This window comes from Struthio camelus, chromosome 8 (assembly GCF_040807025.1).
Source record: "Struthio camelus isolate bStrCam1 chromosome 8, bStrCam1.hap1, whole genome shotgun sequence".
In the NCBI taxonomy this organism is placed as follows: Eukaryota; Metazoa; Chordata; class Aves; order Struthioniformes; family Struthionidae; genus Struthio; species Struthio camelus.
Window position 1 is genome coordinate 29425442 of NC_090949.1, and position 24628 is coordinate 29450069.

Genomic DNA, 24628 nt, shown 5'->3' on the forward strand with positions numbered 1-24628 from the left:
AGCCTGCATTCCGGTTGATGCATGTGAAATATGTCAATATTACTGTATTTTAAGTAAATGTATGCAGATCCTTTTAGAAATCCATGAAGACAATAGATTGAATTTTAGGGCAAATGTAACTTCATTAGTTTAGATTCATTTCTTTGAGACTGGAAAGTACGTTAGGATATTCCTTTATTTTTTGCCTGTAGCATGGGACACCACTCAGCTACAGAGATCATGGTCAGATATGGGCATCTTTTACCTAAGCCTTTCTCAGCCGCTACAGGAGCCATAGCTGTTTTCCTCAGTCACTCACAGTTTTTGTCCTCAGGGCTCAGTTTCACTTCTGACAACTTCAATAACTAATCTAAGGACAATCTAACTGATATAAGGTACTTGGACAAAAGGTAATGGCCTGAGACATCCAGGAGGTGGGATTTGATAGTCTAATGGCTTTTATTTAAATTAAAGATCTCCTATTGGGGCTTTTGCTGGGTTTTAGAGAAGAAATACATGATGGGAGATGTCTTTATGCCTTCCAAAAGAGTCTCCACCTGCAGCAAAGCAACTGAACTGCCCTTGATCTGCCTGACACAGAAGCAAAACTCTTTCAGTCTGAAAGGAGAATGTCCCGGTAGAGTCTTGCTGTTGCTTATTTTTATGCTCTACAGGGAGAGTCTGTTGCCTCAGCCTCATCACTTGCTAATCAAGCAACAAACAGATGCTCCCATCCTTCTCTGAATCACTTAACTCTTCATTGCCACAGCAGCAGTGACTGCAAAGGCCAGCAAATACAATATCTCCCTTTAGAGACCCGTAGCAGCAAAATACATCTTGCCAGAGGCACAGAGATGGAACAGAATGTGGCACTCTATGACAAAGCGACAAGGTACTTAGGAGGAAAAGTTCAAAGTTAATAATTACACTGCAGTAATTAATTCATCATCATATCTTCTGAGCAGGGACAAAATCCTATGTGCCTCCCCCAGACTGTTTCCCAGCTATATTGCATAGCACTGCATCCTTTTGCTTCCTCAGGGTGTCCACTGAAAGAAAAGGGGAGATAGACCTTCCAGTGTGTTGAATCACGTGAATTTATTTTCTCTTTCTCATTACCAGGCTACCTGGGCTCTCCTGGCTCTCGGCTGGATCTTTGTGCCTGTTTACATCGCAGCAGGAGTGGTCACTATGCCTGAGTATCTGCAGAAGAGATTTGGAGGGCAGAGGATTCAAATCTACATGTCCGTACTGTCCCTCATTCTCTATATATTCACCAAGATATCCGTATGTATCCAATTGAATGCAATCCTTGTGTCTAGGGCAGGTGCAGAGTTTCCTGGAACAAGGCAGGGCTGCTCAGAGATAACTCAGATGTCCTTGAAAGAACCAGCTCAGCTATCAGAAACAGTATCACTGTGTTAGTGTGCTGCTTGACTCAAGTAAATACCTGCCTCTGCATTGATCATGGAGACCTACGCCGAGAGAGAGAGAAAGAGAGCCCTCATTAAACAGCAATGCACAGTGAGAACTTTACGGGGGTATGGCAGCTAATTACTAAGCAGTATAAATACATAGCTATCTGACTCCTTTTACGCATCCATCAGATCAAACCTTAGGCAATGTAGACAGGGGAACAGCCACAGCAATACCCCATCTAAGGATCTGGCAGGCTGCATGTTGTAGGTGTGAAATTCTCTTAAATTACCGTAAATCTGCATTGTCCTGGTCATTATTTTGATGTTGTTCTTGTAACTGAGTTTTCAACAGTTTTATGGTAACGTATTACAGTTGTTCCTATCTCACTCTGTCTTTTGTGTTGTATAAAAAGGTATGGTGAAAAGAAGATAGTTCTTGCTTAAGACAAAACTCAGCATCCTACCTGGTTTGCTTGTTCCCTGTTGGTAGCATTGTACGCTGCCGGCAGCCGAAAAACAGTGTAAGCTGTTGAGTATTTCCTTTCATTTAAATGTCATGAATGCAGGCGCAGAACTTATGTTCAGAGATTTGATAAGGACTGCCTGTGCTCCTGGAGGGAGAGGACTGTGTTTCGGAATCCATTACAGGGACTGAAAATGTCAGTCCTTTGTTTCCAGCTGATTGCTTCGTGTCCAGTCCAAGTTAGTTTTGACTAAACTCTGTCAAAGTATTTGATGTCAAACTGCCCCGGAAGATGTTGACTGGAGATGCAGCACCCACAAGCCTTCGCAGATGGCAGTTGTCTGTGTCTTTCTCCCAGGCTGGCTACATCTCAGGTCCTGGGAGATGTGTTTCAAGGAGCTTAATCCACTCACTAGGCATTCACCCTGGGGGATCTTGAGGAGAAGCAGAGATGTGAACAGGGTGAGAGTGTTGAATAGATTTCCTCCTTAAACAGCCAAGTGCTGATCATGTCACTCATTGCTGCTACCACTGTCTCCAGGTGCTTTGCTCTGCAGGATTGAAGCATTGCCCAAAAGGAGGTCTTGCAAAGAGACATCTGGAGCAGAGTTAGGCACATGTAAGGTAAATGGAAGGTCTTTCCTTCCATAACACAGAACTGTGCACAGCCAGGCACTCAATAGACGTGTTGAAAAGAGACTAGTCTTTCAATATGACCTTCATCCAGGCAACATTTGTTAATGCCTTTCAGAGTAGGACCCTGGCCCTAGTTACTGTCGTTTCATCTCAGTGGTTTCTGCTCTGTGCAGCTAATTCATATGTGGCTGACGGATGTGGCTGCTGGAGTTTATGGGCAGGACAAGTGCTTTCTATTAGGCACTGCCTTTGTTTGTAGAGAGCTCATTTAGTGACTGGCTGGACAGCAGGCAGTTGGTTACAAGAAGGATATTTCCCCCTGTGCTTTTTGACCAAACATAGGTTGGCAACTAGGGCATTGCAGAGTTCTTCCTGCTTGTAAAGAAGAGCAGAGAGCTGAATAAAGAGCATTGTCATAGGAGTGATCCTTCATGTCTGCAGAGCTCTTTGCATTTCCTCCTAGGAAGTCAAAGGCCAGAATACAGAGTGACTTCTGTAGTGTCCTGATACCAGCACTTCAGAGCGTGTCTCAGGTTGGCGGAGATCAGGAGGTGTAGTGGATGATTGCTTTCAAGGTGCTTATTTAGGGGACATGAAATAGCAACTCTTGCCCCATCCCTTCTATCTCACTTTGCTAATGCTTTTTCCTGTATCTTACCAGGTTTACAGGTGTCCTTCAGGTTAATTTCCCAACACATGCACATCTCCCATATCACCTTCTGCATCTGAAAGATATTTATCTATCTGCATAATTTCAGGGTTCTCTCAGACTCTGATTTCCCTCTCTCTGCTAATAGGCCCAATCAAAGTGAGGCCTATGGGGATTTCTGTATTTCTGGTCAGGCCCTCAGCAGGTATAACCTGTTTTACTGGAGTCATTCCAGCATGCTGAACTGCACAAATAGAAAAGTAGCTTGCTGACCATTTCAGATAAGTAAACCATGGCACAAGATACCAGTGATTCATCAGGGGTCTTTCAGGCTGAGAGTGTCTCCTGGCCATGAGACCACCAGACCACAGTGATGGGAAGAGCCTGGCCTGTGCTACTCGCCCCACTTTCCTCATGAATCTGCCCTGTGGAGACGTGGGCTCAGGCTAAAGGCTCCCAGGACATCGGCTCCACTTTCCCATCTGTCACCTGCTCCCCACAGATCTCTTCACAGTCAGTGAATGGTGTGGCAGTTTCCACCAATACCTCTCTGTGCCAGTGAGAAGGCAACCTTCACATGCCATGAAGGCTGCCTGTAGGATAGTCCTTATTTTGGTAGCTTTGTGGTCCCTTGGAGTGGGACTTTGATTTTTAGTCTTCTGCTGCCCCAGCTCCCAGAAACTTGAGAGCTGTGACCTGGAGGAAAAATATTCTTTACAGTAAGTACAAGAAGCTTCACTACCAGCAGCCCCATGCTCTCTCCTCCTCTTCCACTTCACCTTTATGGTGTTCTCCCTTGTCATTGCTTTCAGCCTCAGAGGGCTGCAGATTGCTCTACTAGATTTCACTTGCATGAAGCACTACTATAGTCAGACTCCCTTTGTTGTTGTTGTTTTTTTTTAATTCCAGACAGACATTTTCTCTGGAGCGTTGTTCATTCAAATCTCTTTGGGCTGGAACCTCTACTTGTCCACTGTGGTCTTGCTAGCAGTGACTGCTGTCTACACTATAGCTGGTAAGTAGTTGACTTTAAAAGAAACACCTTGATCTGGACCCTAAAATATAAGTTTCCCCTTTCCTCTATAGGAGAGAATATTCAGGTCCTGATCCACGGCAAAGATTCCTCTGGTCGTGTGTAGTACCTGCACTGCTGTCCCCAGTTGTAGAACACCTCTGGCTATTCCTCTCCCCTCATCACCCAGTGGGAAATCAGTATTTGGAGAATTTCACTGTTTTCTAGAGAAGTTCTGATACTGCATATGCTTCTGATTCCCCCGGTGCAGATGACGCTGCCCATCTTTGCTCTTTTCTCTTTTTGCAACATTGGCATCTTTAGCTATTAAGATGTGGCTTAGCAGAGCTGTTTTCACTGCCTTCAAGTCCTCTCCTGAATATGTAGAAAGGAGTTAGGCTGTTCCTCACAAGATGGCTTGTGAGAGGTCCTGGGGTCCAGCTGGGTACCAGGTTCTCCTGGGCTGGGGCCAAGGAAAATATTTTCCCAGATGATGTACCTGTTTCTATGTATGTATGTGACCCACTTAACACTGTGCCTCTGTTTCTCCTGACAGGCGGTTTAACAGCTGTAATATACACAGATGCACTGCAGACGGTGATCATGGTGCTGGGAGCTTTGGTGCTCATGTTCATAGGTAAGGGGAACCTGCAGTGGCACCATCCCGAGATCATTGACCTTAACAAAATATTCACTCTGTCACGTATGTCTCAGAAATGGGCTTTAATCATTCACGCAAGTGGTGCTAGCACAACTGGCACTTGTTCTCCTTCCCCAGAAAGTCAGTCTTTCTTCCTCCTTTGCACTAACTGTATGGAGGTGAAGTTCTGTATAACTTCCTCTTGCCTGTTTGGGTTTACCTGGAGTTGCCAAAGAGCTTGCAAAACTTCACCTCCCCTCAGAGACAAATCCTGCTATCACTATACTCTTGTAAATTCAAGGTAATTTAGCTGACTTTCTTTGTTGACTTTGGGAGTTACTGCGGATTCACTTGAATGTAACTAAGCATAAAAGAAAAAACCCCAAAACATAAAACAATAACTGAACATCATCAGTCTTTGCTTTAAGTCTTCTTGGCAAACAAAAATACAGATACACCTTGTTTCATTTCAAACCTTCTTGCTCCAGCTCTTGGAGCATATTTGAGCAAAGACCAGATTCTGAGGTCGTCATGGGAATTAGGATCATGGAGATTTTTTTTGCATTGATCCTCTTCCAAGATGCACTGTTAAAACCACAGGCCTCTGAGTAAAATCCAGCTGATTCCTGCACAGACCTTGGCTGCCAAAAGCAAGGGTGGAATGAAAAAAGACATGAAGTGAAGGTGGGAGAAAAGAATCATGAGACTCAGATAAAGGAATACCTTTGCAGGAGGCACCAGACCTGAAATCACTGCTGTTTTCTTTTCAGGATTTGAAAAAGTTGGCTGGTATGAAGGACTTAAGGAGAAATACAGCACAGCAATACCAAAGGTCATAGTCCCCAACACAACGTGTCATCTCCCACGTGCGGATGCCTTTCACTTGTTCAGGGACCCAGTCACAGGAGACATTCCTTGGCCTGGCCTTATATTTGGCCTCTCAGTGCTGGCTCTGTGGTGCTGGTGCACTGACCAGGTAAAGGACATCTTCCTCCTCTCTTCAGGCAAAGCAGCGCAGTAGTATTTCCAGGACACTCCTCAGTTTGTGGATCTGTTAGCGGATACGTGTGGTGCAGGAGTTACTGCCTCCATCACTGGACTAGACCAGAATAGCTCATATCTTCCACCTTCTCAGCAAGCTTCTAATTTTGTGCATTTATTAACGTGGGCAAAGTGTGTTATTTTTATCTGTCTTTATCCCACTGTGAGCTGGTGAGTGTCAATGGGTTTTATGCAGTTAGTTAATTTGACAAGGAGGTGAAAGAATTGCCTCCGCAGTGGCTTTGTGTGGAACCCCCAGTTTTCTTATCCCTATCCAAGCTACAAACAAGGCAAAATGTATTTGTTTGTGTTTGTGGTTTAAGGTGAGATAATTACCAAAACCCACGACTGCACTTTTACCGAATCTGCTCCATTCTTTGTCTCTTGCTGTTGTGTGCACTGCCGCACAGCTGCTGTGTCTCCAGTCCTCAAGGTGGCTTCATTTCAGTCAAGGGCGAAATGATTCCTGTAAAGGAAATTTCCACGCTACCCTCTCCGATAGCCTGTGCGCTGAGCGCAGAGCAGTGGAAGCAGGCTGCAGTCAGCCGAGGTGGGAAAGTTGCCACCGGCATGCAAAACACCCTGGGATCCTACCGGATGAAAGTCATCCATGAGAAGGGGAGAGAGGGGATGGATCCTGCTATCTCTGCAGTGCTTCTGTTTTCTCCCTGATGCCTTTCACCCATTGCAGGTGATAGTCCAGAGGTCTCTCTCTGCCAAGAACCTCTCCCATGCCAAAGGTGGATCAGTTCTGGGAGGGTATTTGAAAATCTTCCCAATGTTTTTCATCGTCATGCCAGGAATGATCAGTAGATCTCTTTACCCAGGTAAGCCTTCCTGTGTTCCTCACTGTGGGGCATTACGTCTGTACAAACAATAATCCCACCCAAGCCCTCCAGCACTGTTACTTCAGCAACTCCCATGTCCTAGGAGTCCTGCAAGCATAGTCATATATATTCCTGTTGTGCGCTGACGTTCTTATGACCTCCCTCCACCTCTGCTGTTCCCACAGTGGCAGAAATCATTGTGAGCACCCATGTGGCCCTTATTGTGCTGTTGGGGGCATATAGCTCCATGCTGTGGAGCTACATTACATGCATCTATCTATCTGGAGAAGGTCAGTGAGAAAAATAATATGAAACACTGAGGTGGTTCTTCAGGTCCTATGGAGTATGTGCATTAGGTATTTGGTGAGAGGCATAGCAATCTGCAACACAGATTCATGCAATTCCTGGTGGATTTTGCAAGGCAGCTTAAATCTCTCCTCTGGGGAAGAGCAAGAGTTCCCCTCAAGTTGTCTCCCAAAGAGCACTCATTGCTGGTTTCTTTAGAGCACTCTGCCTGGAAAGAATACCCTGGTTAGGAAGACCAGTCTTGGAGGAAAACCAAATTGCTTCTCGCGTCTCTTTCCTAGATTGCCTTAAATAAGAGTAAATCAGCCTGCAACATTCTTGGTAAAGTTCCTACCTACAAACAATACATCATCAAGGATTATAAGTGTTATATCTATATATCTATATATCCAGCAGTGTTATATCTTGTACCTTGAAGAAAATTGCAAAATGTCATCTTGAAATTTCACCTTTATTTTATGACATAAAATGTTCTTCACCTGAACTCACTCTAGTGGCATTTCCATCTATGCCTCTGAATTTAGATTAAGCCACAGAAGGCATCAAGATTTGTTCTCTTGAATTATATGTCCTATAGCTGAACAGGCTTTACACTGACTTCTTACTATTTTCCTGTCTCCAACAGATGAAGTGGGATGCGTGGACCCAAACATCTGTAAAAAGGTCTGTGGAGCTGCAGTGGGTTGTTCTAACATTGCCTACCCTAAACTCGTAATAGAACTCATGCCTGAAGGTAAGGAAACTTTATACATGGGCCATACACCCATGCTTGGTGCTTTATACACCAAGCACTGCATGGTGGGATCAGTCTGCCCTTCTCCATTATAAGGATGAGGACCTTTTTTCCTGCAGTTATTAGCCACTGAGATGATAAAATAATGAGTCTTTTCTTCCACAACATACTGGAATATGTCTACATGTGCGTACACATCTGGTAAGAAAATGGAACGTACCATCTGCAAAAGATGCTGAAAGAAATGAAGCATCTTCTAATTTTTTGTCTGAATTGATTGGTTGGTAGGTTTTTAAGATATATATGTGGTATATGCATTTAAAAAAAGAAAAATCTCAGAGGGTTTTTTTTTATGGGTGCAAGACGTAGGAATTAATACTCCAGGAAGTGCTGGTATCTTGGACTGAACCAGGCCACAGATTAGTCAAGGCTCTAATGCAGCACACACCACTGCTGCTAGAAGGCAAAAGGTCTGCTTCTGCTTTTCCTTCCGTTTTTTTCTCCCAGGGCTCCGGGGTCTGATGATTGCTGTGATGATGGCAGCCCTGATGAGCTCCCTCACTTCCATCTTCAATAGCAGCAGCACTCTCTTCGTTATAGACATCTGGCAGCGGATCCGCAAAAAGGCTTCAGAGCAGGAGCTGATGATTGTGGGCAGGTCCTTACATTTCTTTATGTCTTGTTGCTCTCATCATTTGTTTTGACTGCGGTATTTACGCTCTTCAATTTGGACTCACTGGGAAAACGCTCGTGCCTAAAACATAGAACAGGAACCGCACAGCTGATGAGCTGAGCCTCCCAGCGCTCTGCCTCTGAAATAAGTTATAGTGCCCCTTATGGGCAAGCTGTAGTACTGATTATATCAGGGACACGGAAAGTTCTCTTCCTCATAAGAGAATTTGAGACGCATTCTGCGTGTTTGTGGTGCTTTTCCGCTCTACTCACAAACAGTAAGTTTCACAGCTTTGATGTGAAGTGGGTGAAGGATGCAGGCAATTGCATACTTCATCACTATAAGGTACTGACAGGGAAAGTACCTCTTGTTCAGCAATATGGGGAAACCTCTATAATAGCCAGTGCAAAGATGAAGGAGGGTACTGCACGCACCTGAGACCCCCCAGAAGTAATTTAGTAAGCAGAAAATGCACTGGTATATGACATAAGCACTAGACTGAGCATGTTATCTGCCTGGAAAGAAAGCAGAAAGATTGTTAATGATTATGAACTTCCAGCTCCCTATCTCCATCACATCAAAGGGACAGTACTTTGAAAAACACCTCACAGGAGGGCCCTGTACAGAACCACGATGTCCTCATGGAGCTCCCATGCAACCTAAACGGCAAGTCCCAGCACAGCCCGCTCTGAAATCTATGAAATCAACTCTGGGAACTGATTGAGTTAGCTTTAAAGAGAAGAACAATTTTCTCTTTTCCTATGTACACAAGGAAAATCCTTCTTACGTTCTTGAGAGCAATCTGTGGATTTTTTCTTAGGAAATTCTGAAAGCAGTTGGAAGTGTGATTTGCTGCAAAACTTCATTTTCAGGAGGACTAACACCCTTTTGTTCTCATCTTTCAGAGTCTTTATTCTCATTCTCGTAGTCATCAGTATTCTCTGGATCCCCATCATTCAATCATCCAACAGCGGCAAGCTCTTTGACTACATTCAGTCCATAACCAGCTATCTAGCGCCACCAATCACAGCTCTGTTCATCTTGGCAATCTTCTGCAAGAGGATTAATGAACCTGTAAGTGGAATGTCATCAACCAATTGACACACATATTCGATGTTAACTATAATAAAAAAAAAAAATACTCCCATTACCTAGGCTGGGAGCCTCTTTAGACTCAAAGTTGGCCCAGTTAGCGTGACAATTAGAAAACAGTTTCCTGGCATGCATTAATGGATGTCTCTAGTGCATGGGAGTTTGCTTCCAAGAAGCCCCTGCAATTGATACTTCTTGGCAATCTCTGTTGGAAGCACAAAAGCCAAAGTTGTTCCACCCATCAGGGACGGTATCTCTGGATCTGGCTGGAGGCTTGTTACTAGGAGGAGACTCTTGCATTATCTGTGCTCTATCTGTTCCATGTTCAAAGGCAGAAAGAGAAAATGAGGATTTTTAACTGAAAACATGCTCCTTCGATGTATGTCAATGTGAGATTCCATCAGGCATGAAAGGTTTTAGTCTAAAAAAAGAGTTGTATTTAAAAAAAAAGAAAAAAAATGAAAGAAAACTACAACCAAAGGTAACTTTTGCAGTAACTTCTTTTTTTGTCTATGCTTGTACCTTGTCAGGGTGCTTTCTGGGGCCTCATGGTTGGGCTGACTATTGGTCTCGTTCGGATGATCATGGAATTTATTTACAGCACACCGTCTTGTGGTGAGGAGGATAGAAGACCAGCTGTGCTAAAGGATTTGCACTACCTCTACTTTGCGCTCATCCTCTGTGTCCTCACTGCCATTGTCATTGTCCTTATTAGTCTCTGCACCCCTCCAATCCCTGAAGAAAAGGTAAGTAAGAAAGTGACTTGCAATGGCACCTTTTTCTTAGAGTCCTAGTTTAGTTTCCGAAAATCTCTCTAAAATCTGGCCTTTTCTCTTCCTCCTATGATTGAGGAATGGTGTGTAATGCATATGCTGCAAAGTAGTACCTGTTTCTCAGCTTTTTATTTCCTAAGTCTGATAGTGTTAATACTTCCTGAGGCACTGAGTGCTTGAAATTGAGTGCAAGTTGCCATGCTGCGCCTGGAGCTGGGCAGACACTACAGCCCATCGTAACTACAATAGAAGGGAGAAGAAGAAGGGGGAAGGAGAGGAAATCATATTACAGATGACTGCTGAGGAGGAATTAAATATATCTAATTGTAGCATCTACCCTATTTCAGCAGAGCCAGCATCAATCTTGCAGGCAAACAAGATTAATATCTTCTGCAACATAGGCATTTAGGAAAATAACATTTTGTGCCAATGTGATCTCAATTACATTTAATAACTTTGAGTCAGGCGCAGCTTTCTTTTACTTAACACATTTAAAACAGCACACAATTTGGAGGCTTTATTTAGTAACACCTTAAAGCAACTTTTCCCTTTCCCAAGTTCTAAAGCAGCTGTCAGTATAACAAAACTGCCGTCGTCTTCTGAAGGAAGGTTACTGGGTAAATTTAAAAAACATTTTTTTTCTGTCTAACTTCCTAAGGAAGTAAGGGTGATGCCATCATAGTAGGTCTCTCTGCTGCTTCCTCATAGCTTGTGAAGCATTAACCAGGCCCAGCGATGTCTGATTGAACGGCAGTGGTATCAAAGATCCCCAGCTCCTAAAGACTGCATGAAAGCATGTGCTCAGATAGGGAAGAGAAAGAGAGTCTTTGTGCCTGCATTGAGATACAGTCTCAGCTTTTATTAGCTGTCACAGGATCCACATGGGAGCGAGAAATACTGGCAAGGAGGCGCCATTAGTTCTGCTGCTTATAGGATGACTTGTTCACTACCGCTTGGGGGTGGGCAGATGGCTGCCAGCAATTAATTGCTGTGGTTTAATGTGTTCCCACTCATCGGCTGACCTGTGATAACTAAACGTGTATAGCACTCCCTGCTCACAGCAATGGCAAGATAGCATGCATTAGCATAGCACTGGCAAATAGTGAACGTCATACCAATAGTGCGGGAGATGAAGAAACTGGCCATGGAACCTACAGACTTTTTAGTCTGATCTCAGTGGTACAAAAACAATTAAAATGCATTTTAAGAGGTAGGGGGAATAATAAAAGGCATGCAGATCAATGGAAACTGAGACAAAATGCAACATGCATTTACCAAGGCTAGAGTATGCCTGACTAACCTGATTTGCTAAACAAAGGAAGCTTGGTCTATCATATCTAGCTATATTTTAGAAACCATTTTTAATACCACTTGGGATGTGATTAGCTACGCTGGGGAAGATTGGGGTCAGTACAAGAAGTATCTCGCTGGGGGAAGGTACCTATGAATCCCTTCTGGTCTGATGTTATCTAGCCATTTCATTAATAACCGTGTTGCTAGTTCCTCCCAACTTTGTATGATTGTTGTTCTTGATGATGACGATGATGATGACCCAAAATCTCACAAAGGAAGAAGTATAGGAGCTTAAAGTCTAGCTTATTAAATAGGACTGATATTCAATGGACTAAACATGCACTGAGGGGCTAGTAAAAATAAGGGCTGCTACAAGCTGAGAGCTCATCAAGTGGAACTGCCAGAAAACTGGAAAAAAGCCCAGAAAGTGTCTGTTAATGGTGGGATGAGCAACCACTATAATGACATCCAGGAAAAAGAGCTTATGACCATAAGAGATTCCATAGAAGGGACTTTCAGTAGAATAGGTGAGTTAAGAGCTACTGGACTTAAGAGACCTTATTGACATATTTCTCGAATAGCCAATGGTCTTGCAAAAAGATGGGTAAGACTGGTAATGGTCCAGGGAGGATGGCTAACAAGAGGGCCAGGGAGGAGAGCATTTTCTCTGAACGAAAAGTATGTGGTTCTCCCCAGAGAGCAGAGGCCGGAGGTGGCTGCCCCCAAACACACCTTGGAGAGCCAGGGAGGGAGGGGAGGCAGCTAAAGCACAGTGCTGGCCCGAGAGCAAGAGGGATAAAGCTGGCTACGAACAAGTGTAGATTGCACTTTTTAAAGTTTTCTGAAGAGAGGTGTTCAGTGCAGCCTTTTGGTAGGCCATGGATCCCATTAGAGGTAAGCTTGGCACTTGACCTCTGTGTAAGAGATTCTATTCAAGATAATTAATAAGATGATTGCCCATGACAGCAGGATGCTGGACATGGAAACCCAGATGAGTTATCTGATGATGGTGTCTAATGGTGATGGCTATCAATGAGTGACTAATGTCCCATGTGTGGCCCCCCAGTATCTTCCCACCACAGTGAAAATGAGCAAGGCTAGCAATCTGAGCTAGTAAATGGTAATTAATTCCCTCTTTATATGGCTCTGGAGTCTGCCTCTATTAATTCGACTTCTGTTTTAATTTGACTTCCATTGAATTCCTGCTATTTACCCCCAGTTTCAACAAGAAAGATCTGACCTTGTTCCTCGGAGAATAGCCAAAGCAAAGGGGTGTTTTTTAACCTGAGGTAGATGCCAGTATAGCTGGGTTGCTGCCCATCGGGCATGAATCTGAGTGGACAGCATTACAATCAGCATCTTTCATTTTCCCTCAGTCAGACTCACTCCATCTTTCGCCCTGGACATGAGTCAAACTATTATGCATAGTGAAGCAGTTTCCCATGGTGTCCTACTGATGTGCTTTGGCGGTGCTGAGATGCCCCTGCAAACAGGGGTTTTGTCTTTCTCTCAAGTCAGTCTGTGACTGTGCTGAAATGGCTGAAGGACAGAGAGGTTGTGGGATGGAAAGGCAGGAGGTAAAAATCAGGATGGATGTGTCAGGCTCTAACCCCCTGGGTAGAGACTGGCACATGAACTTAGTGTTTGGCTACTGTCATTGTTGGGTTGCTGTTTATTTTGCCTGCGCGTGGGCAAACTTGTGGTGAAGAGACCTCACGTCCCTCTGATAGTGGCTGGGGGTCTTGGGGGTGTCCTGGGCAAGGCTATCTGGAGATTATTCCTGCCTGGTTGTGGCCTTTATGGACTCCGTGTGCTTGGACAGCTCAGAGCCCCAGATATTCCCCCACAGAAATTGCATGAGGATAGTATTACTGGCTCTTATCTGTGCACCACTTTGAGATATAATGATGAAAGACACCATATAAGACCTAGGAATTATGCTATTTATTTTGTCAAGCAAAAGGAAAAGAAAAACAAGCCACCAAAAAAAAAGTCAAGGAAATATAGTGATAGATCAGACTTCAGCAGATGTAAATCAGCATAGCTCCATTGCCTTCAAAGACCAGGAACAGCTGTTGAGCTCAGTTAGGCTACTTTACACCAGCTGAAGATCTACACTGGACAGCTTTAAATATTGAATCTCAATGCTTTGCAAATAGCAAATAGGCAGAAGGAAAAAAGAGATTTGTATCTGATGTTAGAGAGGTACAGTTAATGTGCCTGGCTTTAAATGAATTACAGTCCAAGAACTGCAAGCTGTAGCATTTTCCCCTGCTGTTTTGGACGCTCTCCCATCCCTGTGGTGATTGATGCTGTGCTGGAAAAAAAGTATGCAAGGAATTTGTTTGGTATGCTCCAGAGTTCATATGTCTTCATTGCAGGTAGTCCATATTGTGTCACGCCGTCCTTGAAAACCCTGCAAAAGAGCTTACAATTAAATTTGAGACTGTGAAGCTGAAACACAACTGTCAGGTGCCAGATGGCATTTTGGAACAGAAGGATTTATTCTAGTTTACAAACAACAAAAGAAAAACTTTGCCGAGTTCTTGCGAACTCCCTTGTCTAAGGAGAATATGGAGGGGAAAAGGGAGAAAAACAGTCCACAAAATAACAGTGTTATGCAAGCAGGTCACCTACCTAGGGATCAGGGCTTAGGTGTGCCTGTCGGGCTGATGGATCAGCAATTCCGGCCGTTGTGCTCCAGAGTCAGGGCTGTTTTCCTAGTGTGCTGAGATCTGTATTCGATGTCTCCCTTAGATACATAACCTAAGGCTGACTACATATGGTAGCCCGCTTTGGCATGCCCAGCTGGCCTGAACCAACACCATGCACTCCTGAGGTGCTGAAACAGGGCAGGCTGAACCTCCCACAGCATTGTTGAGTGCCACTGAGAGCAAAAAGTCGTCAGCTCCTGTGGAAACCAGGTGCTCATAGAGAAGCAGACCAGCCAGTTTGCCCAGCAAACCCCAACCCCGGCTGCACATCTGCATCAACAATGCAGCCCTGGTGGTGTCCTGATGGAAAAATGTCAGTCACCAGCATCTCTTGCGGCACAGTCTTAAAGCATTTGGCAAATGTTCTGCTGTCCCCTCCCCGCCCCAACCACTACTGAAATGAACCTGTGGAGACAGGGGTGACTTGGGTGGAGGGGGAGTCATATGTGCCCCCACTTGGCTCTGCTCATGATGCTGCACGGCCAGAAGCTCTGCAGCACATGAGAGGCACTGCAGGCTGCCAGCAGCAAGCCCAGAGTGAGAGCACGGTGAGAAGCAGCAGGTCTTGAGGGCCGGGCAACTCTGATCACACACAGCCTCCCCTTTGAGTGCTGCACCTGGGAACAGGCCAGCGCCGTCCTCCTCTGCTCCCAGCCCAAGCATTACTGTTCCTTGGTGAGCGCAGACCCCCAAAACCCACTCACCAAGGGGCTGAGTCATCGCCAGAGGAGCTGGGTGGCTCCTCACAGGTGTCACTAGCACCCACGGGGACACAGGACTCCCAGGGCGGTGCCTGTGTGCGACAGCATTTCTAAGGTGCAAGTCAATTATGCTAAAGCAGTTCCCCTGTCAGCAGCTCTCTTTGCTTATTTATTTGCTCACTTGCTTCTAGGCATGCAAAACATGTGCTGGCCCCTTCCTTCCATGCTGTCCCTTTGCTAATTTGTGCCGAGGCAGCATAACATGCTTGTGAGTCATGCTGCCGCTGCCTCCGCAGCCATGCAAAGCTGCCAGCCTGCCCTGGCATGTTGTTCTGGATGATGGCAAAGAGGAGAAAGAGGGACCTCAAGAAATTTACCTGGCCAAAACTCACCCTAGGGAGGGCTAAAGCTGAAGCATGTGTATGAGGCTTCACTGATGACTGCCCATGGGTCTCTCCAGCATTCTGTGGACAAGGGCTTGGGTGCACAGCTGCCACACTTGTGGGCTGCCCCTGCCAGGTGTCTGTGGGGCAAAGAAACACTGAAGAGGGAAAACAGTGAATGAAAGCAGACCTGGCAGCTCATCACTCTGCGCACCCTTGAGGCAGGAGAGCACATCTCAGCTCATAGCATTATAATGGTGCCTAAGCACTGGGAAGGGCATCTCAAGGCATTCGATGGTCTTCTAAGCTCCCTCTGGTTACTAGGTATGTTTGGAAGCAACAACTATTATCCTGAAAGGAGAAAATTGGTATTTTTTGGTGCGTGCTTTCCCAAGTGTTACTAACCATTGCCCTCACTCTGGAGGTGCTGCTCTCCCTCATGACTGAGGGCCTGGCGCTGATAGACTGTGGGTTTGCGAGTACCAGGGACCTCGAGGGTGGTCGCTGGTTTTAGTGACCAGGCTGGCTGCTGTCAAAGAGCCAGGTCCTGGGTGAGTAGATGCTGATATGTAATGAGGTAACTCAGAGGTCTATGCTGCTTTCAGCACCTACCTGGGAATTACTCCCATCTGACAGAGCCTGAGCCCCAGGGAGACTCCAGCACTGGCAGGTTTCACTGCAATGGGAAGAAACAATTATTCCGCAACACATGCACAGAGAGGGAAAAAAATAAAAGAAGTTTCTTGAATTCTTTAGTACCCTGAAACTTTACTATGTTTCAGTGACATTTCCTAAGTGATTTGAAAAAAAGAATCCTTGAGAAAGATGAGGATCATCAAAATCAAAGCAATTTAGCACATCGTGACAAGAAAGATTAGCCCTGCCCAGTGCTCATCTTGGTTGAAAATGATTTAAATAAAGCTATAAACCTTCTGGAAATTATGCAACATTTTATGTCAGCTGGAAACTGCTGCCTAGATTTGTGTGTGTAAAATTCAGAAATTAGACTCACGTTACTTTGTTAGTGACTCATTTGAGACCTTCATTTCCATAGGGGCAGGGCGAGGAGGAACCTTCCTTAAATAAGCTAATGACTTTGCCTGATGTGTGGTCTCCCCGCAGCTTCACTTCCTTGGTGCCATCCTGCGGTTGTGGTGCAGGGTGGGCAGGTGAAGGAGGACACGCTTGGACCATGCCAGCCTCTTACAGGCAGGATTGCTCTATGTGGGCCTTGTTGTCCTGCTCAGCTACATACGGAGGTTAAGAAAACACAGGTGCCACTAAGCTCCTGGGAGGGCCATGGCCAGCTTAAATTCAAGGTTGATCTGTGAACGCCTGGAATAGCACTGGCCACCTTTTCCAGGGTGAGGGCCTCTGCACAAAGGAGAGGTGAGGAGAAAACTGGGAAACCTCATGTTCCCAGAGCAGCTCTCCCAGCATCTCTTCACACATGTGCCCCACAACCAGGGACATGCCTGGCTAACCTGTTTGCTCTCTATCCCTCTGTACAGCTTGCTTGCCTGACGTGGTGGACTAGACACAGCAAAGCACCTGCCATTGACCTTGAAAATTATAAGAATGAAGCAGCACAGATCAACCCGGCTTCTGGAGAGCATGATGTGGCTGAAAATGCAGAGTTGGGTGATAAAGAACGGGAAGGTAGGGTGCCTGGCTATGATTGAACTCACAGGCCTGTCTGGGGGGGGTCTACAGCCAGGATAGGGGCCCCCAAGTCCCTTCAAAGCCTATGACAGGCCGTCCGTTGCATTCACTGGAGTTGTGGCTTGTATTTACAGATGTGCCAGTTGTGGAGAGGAAACAAATGAATGTGTTGTGGCTCTTGGCCTTCAAAACATATCTTGAAGGATTTTACTTTACTTCCCAATCATCTGAATGGCTCAAAAGGGCTGGCCACTCCTGAAAAGCAAAGAAAGCCCACCTTCTTATTATTTCCTTCTTATCCTTAAAGCAGGGTATTTACTCATCCATCCCTGCCTCGGACAGAGTGTTATTTCAGCACTTCAGGCCTGGACAATTAGTAGTGTGATGGACTCCTTGTATGCAGGTCACCAGCCACCTCCAAACAGCCCCTGGCAGGGTGGAGGTCTGTGCCCAGGGCCCTGCGCCCAGCCCTGCTCCTAGGCCTGTGTGTTCCTGACGCTGTGGCAATTTGTCACTTACTTACAGCATGATTTTTGAGGTGAGCCATAGCATAACGGCAGGGATAATGCTAATTCTGTGACAGGCATGGAATGCCCTGTAATCTCAACTTCCAGCACATATGAGTGCCATCCATTCCCATCTTCCAGCATGGCTAGCAATCAAACCATTTACGTATGTGCTAGAGATTCTTCTTCCTTACCCCTATGCTGTCCCTAGTGGATTAACTCACTCAGTGATGTTATAACCTGCACAATCCAAATGGCATCATGGTCCAAAGGGGACCATATTGCACTGGGAGCTCTGCTGCTGACTTCTTGGATGCCCCAGGGTAAATCTACAAGCCTCTGTTTTCTCATTTACACTATCCCAATATCCTCTTTCTTACCTGAGGATACAAGCCATGGTTAAAATGCAGACCCAAATTACTTAAGCAGCTGTGTGCCCAGCACAGTGCATTTAATAAGGGGAAAGACAAAGCAACAAATAACCTTAAAGAGTTGTCAGGAAGTAAAAAGAGAGCAAGAGATGCTACATCTGCAAGCTCTTTTCAGAGTGACCAGAGGTTTATTCTGCAAAGCCACTAAAAATTTCAGCTTTTTGATTCTGAGCTTAACCTTCCAAGGTCACAGAGTGGAAACACTCAGAAGAAGGTCACATACACAGGATACATACACAGGATTTTTTTCACTCTTTTCTTTTGCTCATCAATACATAGGATACTGGTACCAATTAAGCCAAACTAGACAGACGTGAAGAATTAAAGGAAACACTTTTTTTTTTTTTTTTTTTTTGACAACAGGGTAAGTTTGCACTTAAGTTGAATGCAGCTCTTCAGCATTATTTATTATTTCTTATCAATTCCTAGCTCACCTAACTAGCTCATTTTTTTATAAACGAATGTCTTGGTAATTTGGTAATTAGTAATGATGGGAAAGGAAATGCCGAACACAGCAGCTGACAGTTTAATGAGTTTTTTTTTTGGTAACACCTTTTTCAAGGCCTTATGACATTCTACCTTTCAGAGGTTATATTTGGAAAGAACACCCAGTGAAATGCACATAGCGCCAGGCTGACAATTAAAACATATACTTCACCTGGCACATCACGTGTAATAAATAAGCCAGGAGATCTCCAAACAGGCCATCATACTGTCAGGAATTTGTGAAAGTGAATGGAAGCCTGGATGGGGAGGAAGGAGAAACATTCTGTTAATTAACAAATGATCCATGTCACAATCAACTGACAGTAATCAGGCTGTCCTGCAGATGATCCAGGCAGAACTTTGTTTCTCCTCTTCTCTCCTCTCTTCCCATCCTGGCCATCTCGTCCCTCTCCCACACAGGCCTTGCCCTGGGAGTCTCCTCCCATCCAAGGTATATGTCAGGCCCCACGGCAGATTGCCCAATGCACCTCCAAATTGGAGGAGCGCAGGAGGAATCACCAGCTGGAAGATAATACCCATTTTTCTCACCCATTTCTCACAGCAGCCAAGCTTCCCTGTTGGAAAATGCTCTACTTCTGGTTCTGCGGACTATCCACCAGCCCTGTACCCACACTGTCCCAGGAGGAGAGAGCTGCTCTGGAAAGGAAACTCACCAGTATTGAGGAAAAACCCCTGTGGAAGAACATTTGCAATGTTAATGCTATTCTGTTGCTGGCCATTAATGTCTTTTTGTGGGGATATTTTGGCTGAGGGTGGGGAGGCAGCATGTGTCTTTGGTTTCTTTCACTGCTCCTCATCGTCTCCAAGCTGGAGCTGTCAGATGACAGAGATACTTGTAATGGTCCTCGGAGGTGCTGCTAGGCCCTGGCGCAGCCCTTCCCCAGAGGCACTGCTTGCTGGCAATGATTGTGGGGCTTGGTTTCTCCATAATTAAGATGTGGTATGACCAAGACTCAAAGCTGGTCACATCCAGGGTTCAGGGGCTGTGTTGGACAGCATTTGGGTCGATCAGGAGACCTGGGGTCAATTTTAAAGGCTTAGAGCTGAGGCAGAGAGGTTGGCTGCAGCACATCCGCGGGCCTCCCTGCTCACATGCCCTTGCTCTGGGTTGATTTTGCACCACTGGGCTCAGAGGACTGACTGCTGGTTTACTCTGGTCTGGGGAAGGAGATTTAAATACTACATGCTGAATTTACATGGCCAAAATCTGAGTATGGGTATGCTGGATTAGCTAACTCCAGGGACAGCCGTGTCTCCTGCACTCCCTAGCCAAAGCCACGGGTAACAACAGCTGGCTGCCGCTGTCCAGGGACCTGTGTTAGACACCCCCACAACGGCAACAGGGAAAGGGGCTTCACCTGCCCAGATCCCCCTCGGTCCCCCATGTAACAGTGTGTCTTCCTTACAGCAATGTAATCCTATTTATTCATCGGACCAATCCTGCCCCTTAACAGCATTACCAGCAATAAAAGTGCCTTAGTAACAAAGCCAATTTTGACTTCAGATTATTGTGGTTATATATCCTGCATTGACGCACAAAGATCTCAGTGGGACCACATTGTCCTGGCGGTGGTAAGGAAAATAAATGCCTCTCCTTGGCCCAGATTGCCCAGGAGTCTGACCCATCCTGGTAGTATCATGAAATGTAGCGTGGCCGTAACCTTTCAAACCTCCTCCAGACAACAAGGTGGAAGTCCCCACTGTAAATATCTTTGCTAGCTGTTTAGGAAGCTCATCCAGAGAAAGTTAAAAATGCCTACAAGCAATCCAATCCTCTGCTCCAGCATCCTAGGGGCACATCCAAGCCACCAGGCATGGCCTGTGCAGCAAAGAGCAGCACCACAAAGGTGAAGAAAATTAGTCATGATCCAGCAAAGAGAGGAGTCAAAGGGCTCTGTGCCCACCTGGGACAGGGAGTCCTGGGGGGTCTGGTTTCCTACTTTTGGATCGAGGAGACTGAATTAGCCATGGCAGGATGGATGCAAAGATAAGCAAAAGAATAATTTCTGCCCTGTGTGCACAAGGCTGCACAGACATAGCCCCAGCTGGCCAGGTGCTCCTTGCAGGCAGCCAAAATGGCCAGCTCCCCTCACCGACTGCATGACTGAGCACCTCCCCGACTGCTCCCAGTGCCACTGCTGAAGCTGAGGGTTTTTTCCAGAGGATATATTATATTCAGAGGATTTTTGTTGCTATTGTTATTTTTAGCATCTCTTTGCCCTGGACTTCAAGGCCAGGTTTGTGCACAACGAGGCTTATCCTGCTTTTCAGCTCGGCATCCTGCAAGCAGTGTGATAGCAGCTGCCCTGTGGCCGGTTCATGGCCAGCTGGTCCCCTGGGCGGCTGTGCTTATCACAGAGAGGCGCTTGGGGCTGCGCTTTTCATATTGAAATGAGCTGGGCTTTGGGCTCAGCTGGTGATGCTGCGTGGGCTGCCCTGGCTTCCTCGCCGTTCCGGCACAGAACGTGGCATGTCTTGCTAGACCTAGCCTGGTCCTTTTATTTCCTTTTTTTTTGGTTTGTTTAAAAACATGGGTGTTCGAAGCCTTGGCCTGGAACATTGGCCTGCAAGGATGTTTGCTGCTCCACGGGTGTCAGCTCTGCACAGCGCTTGCAGCGAGGGCTGCGCGTAGGGGCTCAGCACCACGGGCTGGGATGCAGGGATGCAGGACAGGGGCTGTGCTGGCACAGATCAACACTAGCACTTGTTTTTTCTCTAAGAGGAAAAAGTAAATTTCCTTTAAATAAGGGAAATCTCAGCCCTGGTCACCCGCCGGAGAAGGTCACCCGTCTCTCCAGGTAGGAACAGGCACGTGCTGCAAAGCTCGCTTGCTGGCACTGCCACTGTTCAACTGGGAGCAGGTGGTGCCCAAATCAGAGGGTGCCTCAAAAACATTTAGAGGTAATCATGTTACCAGCTGTGATTAATAGCTGGTAAATGTCTAATAATAACGGACACATTTCTAATGCATTTAGAAATACCACGGATCTCACCTCCTTGCCTGGAGCAGAGAGGCACTGAGTACTTCTGAGACACGGAGCCCCTCAGCAGTACTTAGCTCAATGGCTTTATTGGTTTTTTTTGGACCACACACCCTCTAATGCCACGGGAAAAGCAACACAGACTAAGTTGAGGGATAACAAGGCAGTTTTCACACATTTGAGATGAGTTTTTTCAGTAAAAAAAATCCCAATTTTGCAAAGAATGGAACTGAAGTTTCACTCCTCTTTTTTTAAACAGTATGAACGCTTTTGATCTTTGGACACATGATCCTGATCGCTTCCTTTCCCCTTCTCACCCCTTGGACCCAGGAAGATTGTTTCCTTTAAACAAAGCAATGTGTTTTGAGAGATGTGACTTCATCCCTGAGCTTGGCCCACAGAAGGACTGGAGACATCGGCACTGCCAGCTGCAGCCAGCTGTGCACCCAAGAGAAACTGATTTCCTTGGTAGGTTTATTTGACTTACTACTGTGCTTTTAACTACTACAGCAAAACAAAAGAAAAAAATCAGGAGGGGTGGAGGTGGGGGGGAGGGGGCTGAAATGTTTCATTGAAATAGACAAGGCAGCTCCAAACATCTGGACCTTCCCTTGTATTTTCTGCGAAAATATCATATTTAGCCAAAAAAATTAAAACTAAAAATGAGAAAAATACACCTTTCTTTCTGCTGAAGATGGGGTTGGAGGGGCTAGTTTAAAAGATTCAAAACTTTCAAGTTTCAGGCCTAGGGTTTGTGGCCAAGAGAGTGCCTTTGGGAAGCGAGCGCTCGGGTTAGCAGCACAGGGGATCCAAAATCAAGGCCCTTTGGGACGCATGCTGCCACCGGGGAAGGGACAGCTGCTGGAGCCAGCCCCACCGCACCGTGCACGACCTTGTGCTCTTTCCCGTTTGCGTTATCCCTCTTTTTGCTCGCTCTGCACCTTCCATCTCATCTCTCGCCCTCCTTCCTCCTAGAGACCCCGATGTGCAACCCAAAAAAGCAGATGCACTTTTTAAAGCTGGGACAGCTGAAGCCATACAAGTGCTTAACTTGCTGTGGCAGACTCCAGAGGAACCTTTTTAGAGGTAGATGAAGTGGGAATAGCGCAGACCCCAAGGCTCTTGTCAAACACTGTGTGCTGCCACCACTGCAGCCTGACCTGCTTTGCCTTGGGACCAAGCTCCCTGGTGGCATCAGTCAGGCCGCATGCTCCAGATGGCAGAGGGACAGAGAGGATTAGGATTATCTGCAAATCCAGCCCACCCCAAAACAAGGAAGGAGCAAACAAACTAATGAGGTGCAGATGACTTTCCACCAATGACACAAGGAAGCGTACGCAGAAAGTCAGCGCTGAACAAAACCAGAGCTCCAGCCACGGCAGAAGCACCGAGAGCCCGCGTCGGCTTGCTCTGCACTGGCCCTTCTCAGGGAGCATCCTCCCTCTTCACAGCTTGTGATAAATAGCAATATCCTAACAAGAACACATCACTTTCAGGGCTGTAACTGATATACAATTCCATTGGCAGCAGATGTTATTAATGATGCCAATACATATTTTCTTATTAATCTTCCATACTAGGCTTGTGTCTATCTGCAAATGATTATCATTCATTTTCCTGACAAATCTATCAAGATCATTTATTACTGTTCAGCAAAGGATCTTCTTTTAAACAAAGATTAATAACATTGCATTTTATCTGGCTGGCTGAGCCAAAGGAAATGAAATTAACAACGAACCCTATAAACATGTCATCACTTTAATTTACCAGAAAATATTTTAAACTGTTATTTAAAAAAATATACGCTATGGTGGGCACAGTTTATTACAAAAGGAAGAAACGAGACTCCAAACATTTTAGCATGGTGGAGAGTGAGTTAGCAAACAGGGCACCATCTTTCCTCTGCTTCTTTGTGCTCATTTTCTGGGACAAAGCTGGAGCTGCATTCGCAGCCTACTCATCAGCATGGACCAGACAGCCAGCCACCATCCCAAGTGACCTCCTGGGAGTCACCATTTCCTAGTTGAAGAGGGTAAAAGTTGTTTACCACCTACAATCATAAGCTCTCACCCTTGCAGGGAGCATCGCCCTCCCTGTATTCCTATAGTGGAAAACTTAACCCAGGTAAAACTCACAGAGGTCTGAAGAAGGTGGGATATACTGGGCCTGGTAAGAAGGCCTGGTCAACAGAATCCAATACCCTTCCCCACCAGGGGTGCCTATTAGGAAAATAAATAAAACCAGCAGTTTTGCATGGGTTACTTTCCTTTCTTCTGCTCTCTATCTTCTTGCTTTCCCTTCCTTTTGAGAAAAACAATAATAAATAATAAATACACAGAAAAGAATTTATGAGGACCTCCCTCCTACTTTTACTACGAATAATAATGCAAAAAACTAGCTTTAACTATGCTATTGCTTTGATCTGTTCATATACATGGACCTAAATCTTGAGCCTAGTTTTGCTACAGGTGCCCCCACAATGTACCGCCACAGAGATCTTCCCCATTTGCCAGGCTCTGCCTGGGCTGGCACACTGCAGGCAGTGGGAACCCCTCATTCTCCTCCACCTTCCTCTATCTGGAAATTTTCCCACTAACGCTGCAGCTCACTTATCCATTTTTCAATGCCCAGTGCTTCCAACGCCGGCATAATCTGTTTTGTTAGTGCGTGCATATATCAAAAATCTCTTTGCAGCCTTGGAAACGGCTCTAAATCCTTAGTCATGGTAAAGACTTTTTTTTTATTTGATCATCCTCCCCTGGACTCTCAGTTAAAATCAAAGTGTTTATCACTGCCCAGATTTCCCTTTCTCCTTTTCCTTGGTGGAGTGGGTGAGAAGGTTGCTTAAAACAATTTGGAGTTATGTATTCAAAGCATTTCTCCTACAGATAATAAAGCCAGCTTCTTACCTTCAGTGGTTTCATCTTATCTTATCCACATACCAGGTTAGGAGCACTGGTCTAAATCCTGGGCAAGAGAAAAATCACCCTGCTAACCTCAAGCTGCAATAGTATTAAACTGACTGCTGGTTAGCTGTACATTTTATCTCTACAAAATGAAGTCTTCTAGATTTGTTTTTAAATTTAAAAATACCAGCAATATAGCACATATCTTCAAAAATCCAAAAGAGATACCAAAAGCCTTAATATACCCCAAAACAGGGTTTGGCATGTCTGCCGTTAAAAAGATAATGAGTTAAGAGGAGAAG

General features: G+C 45.5%; 1 protein-coding gene across 3 annotated transcripts in view; it reads left to right on the forward strand.

Moving 5' to 3' along the window:
- SLC5A9 (solute carrier family 5 member 9) overlaps nucleotides 1-24628 on the forward strand; it is a 38808-nt gene that overhangs the window by 10242 nt on the left and 3938 nt on the right. The window contains exons 5-16 of one of the 3 annotated variants that reach the window (XM_068953078.1): nucleotides 1102-1266; nucleotides 4055-4160; nucleotides 4714-4794; nucleotides 5568-5773; nucleotides 6530-6665; nucleotides 7597-7704; nucleotides 8212-8362; nucleotides 9283-9451; nucleotides 10000-10215; nucleotides 16845-16992; nucleotides 18981-19132; nucleotides 21680-21888. In XM_068953078.1, the coding sequence (XP_068809179.1) occupies nucleotides 1102-1266; nucleotides 4055-4160; nucleotides 4714-4794; nucleotides 5568-5773; nucleotides 6530-6665; nucleotides 7597-7704; nucleotides 8212-8362; nucleotides 9283-9451; nucleotides 10000-10215; nucleotides 16845-16992; nucleotides 18981-19132; nucleotides 21680-21694 (1653 nt within the window). In that variant the 3' untranslated portion in view covers nucleotides 21695-21888. Of the gene's footprint in view, nucleotides 1-1101; nucleotides 1267-4054; nucleotides 4161-4713; nucleotides 4795-5567; nucleotides 5774-6529; nucleotides 6666-7596; nucleotides 7705-8211; nucleotides 8363-9282; nucleotides 9452-9999; nucleotides 10216-16844; nucleotides 16993-18980; nucleotides 21461-21679; nucleotides 21889-24628 lie in introns of those variants that run through there. The other 2 variants (XM_068953077.1, XM_009674177.2) reach the window with 2 other exon arrangements.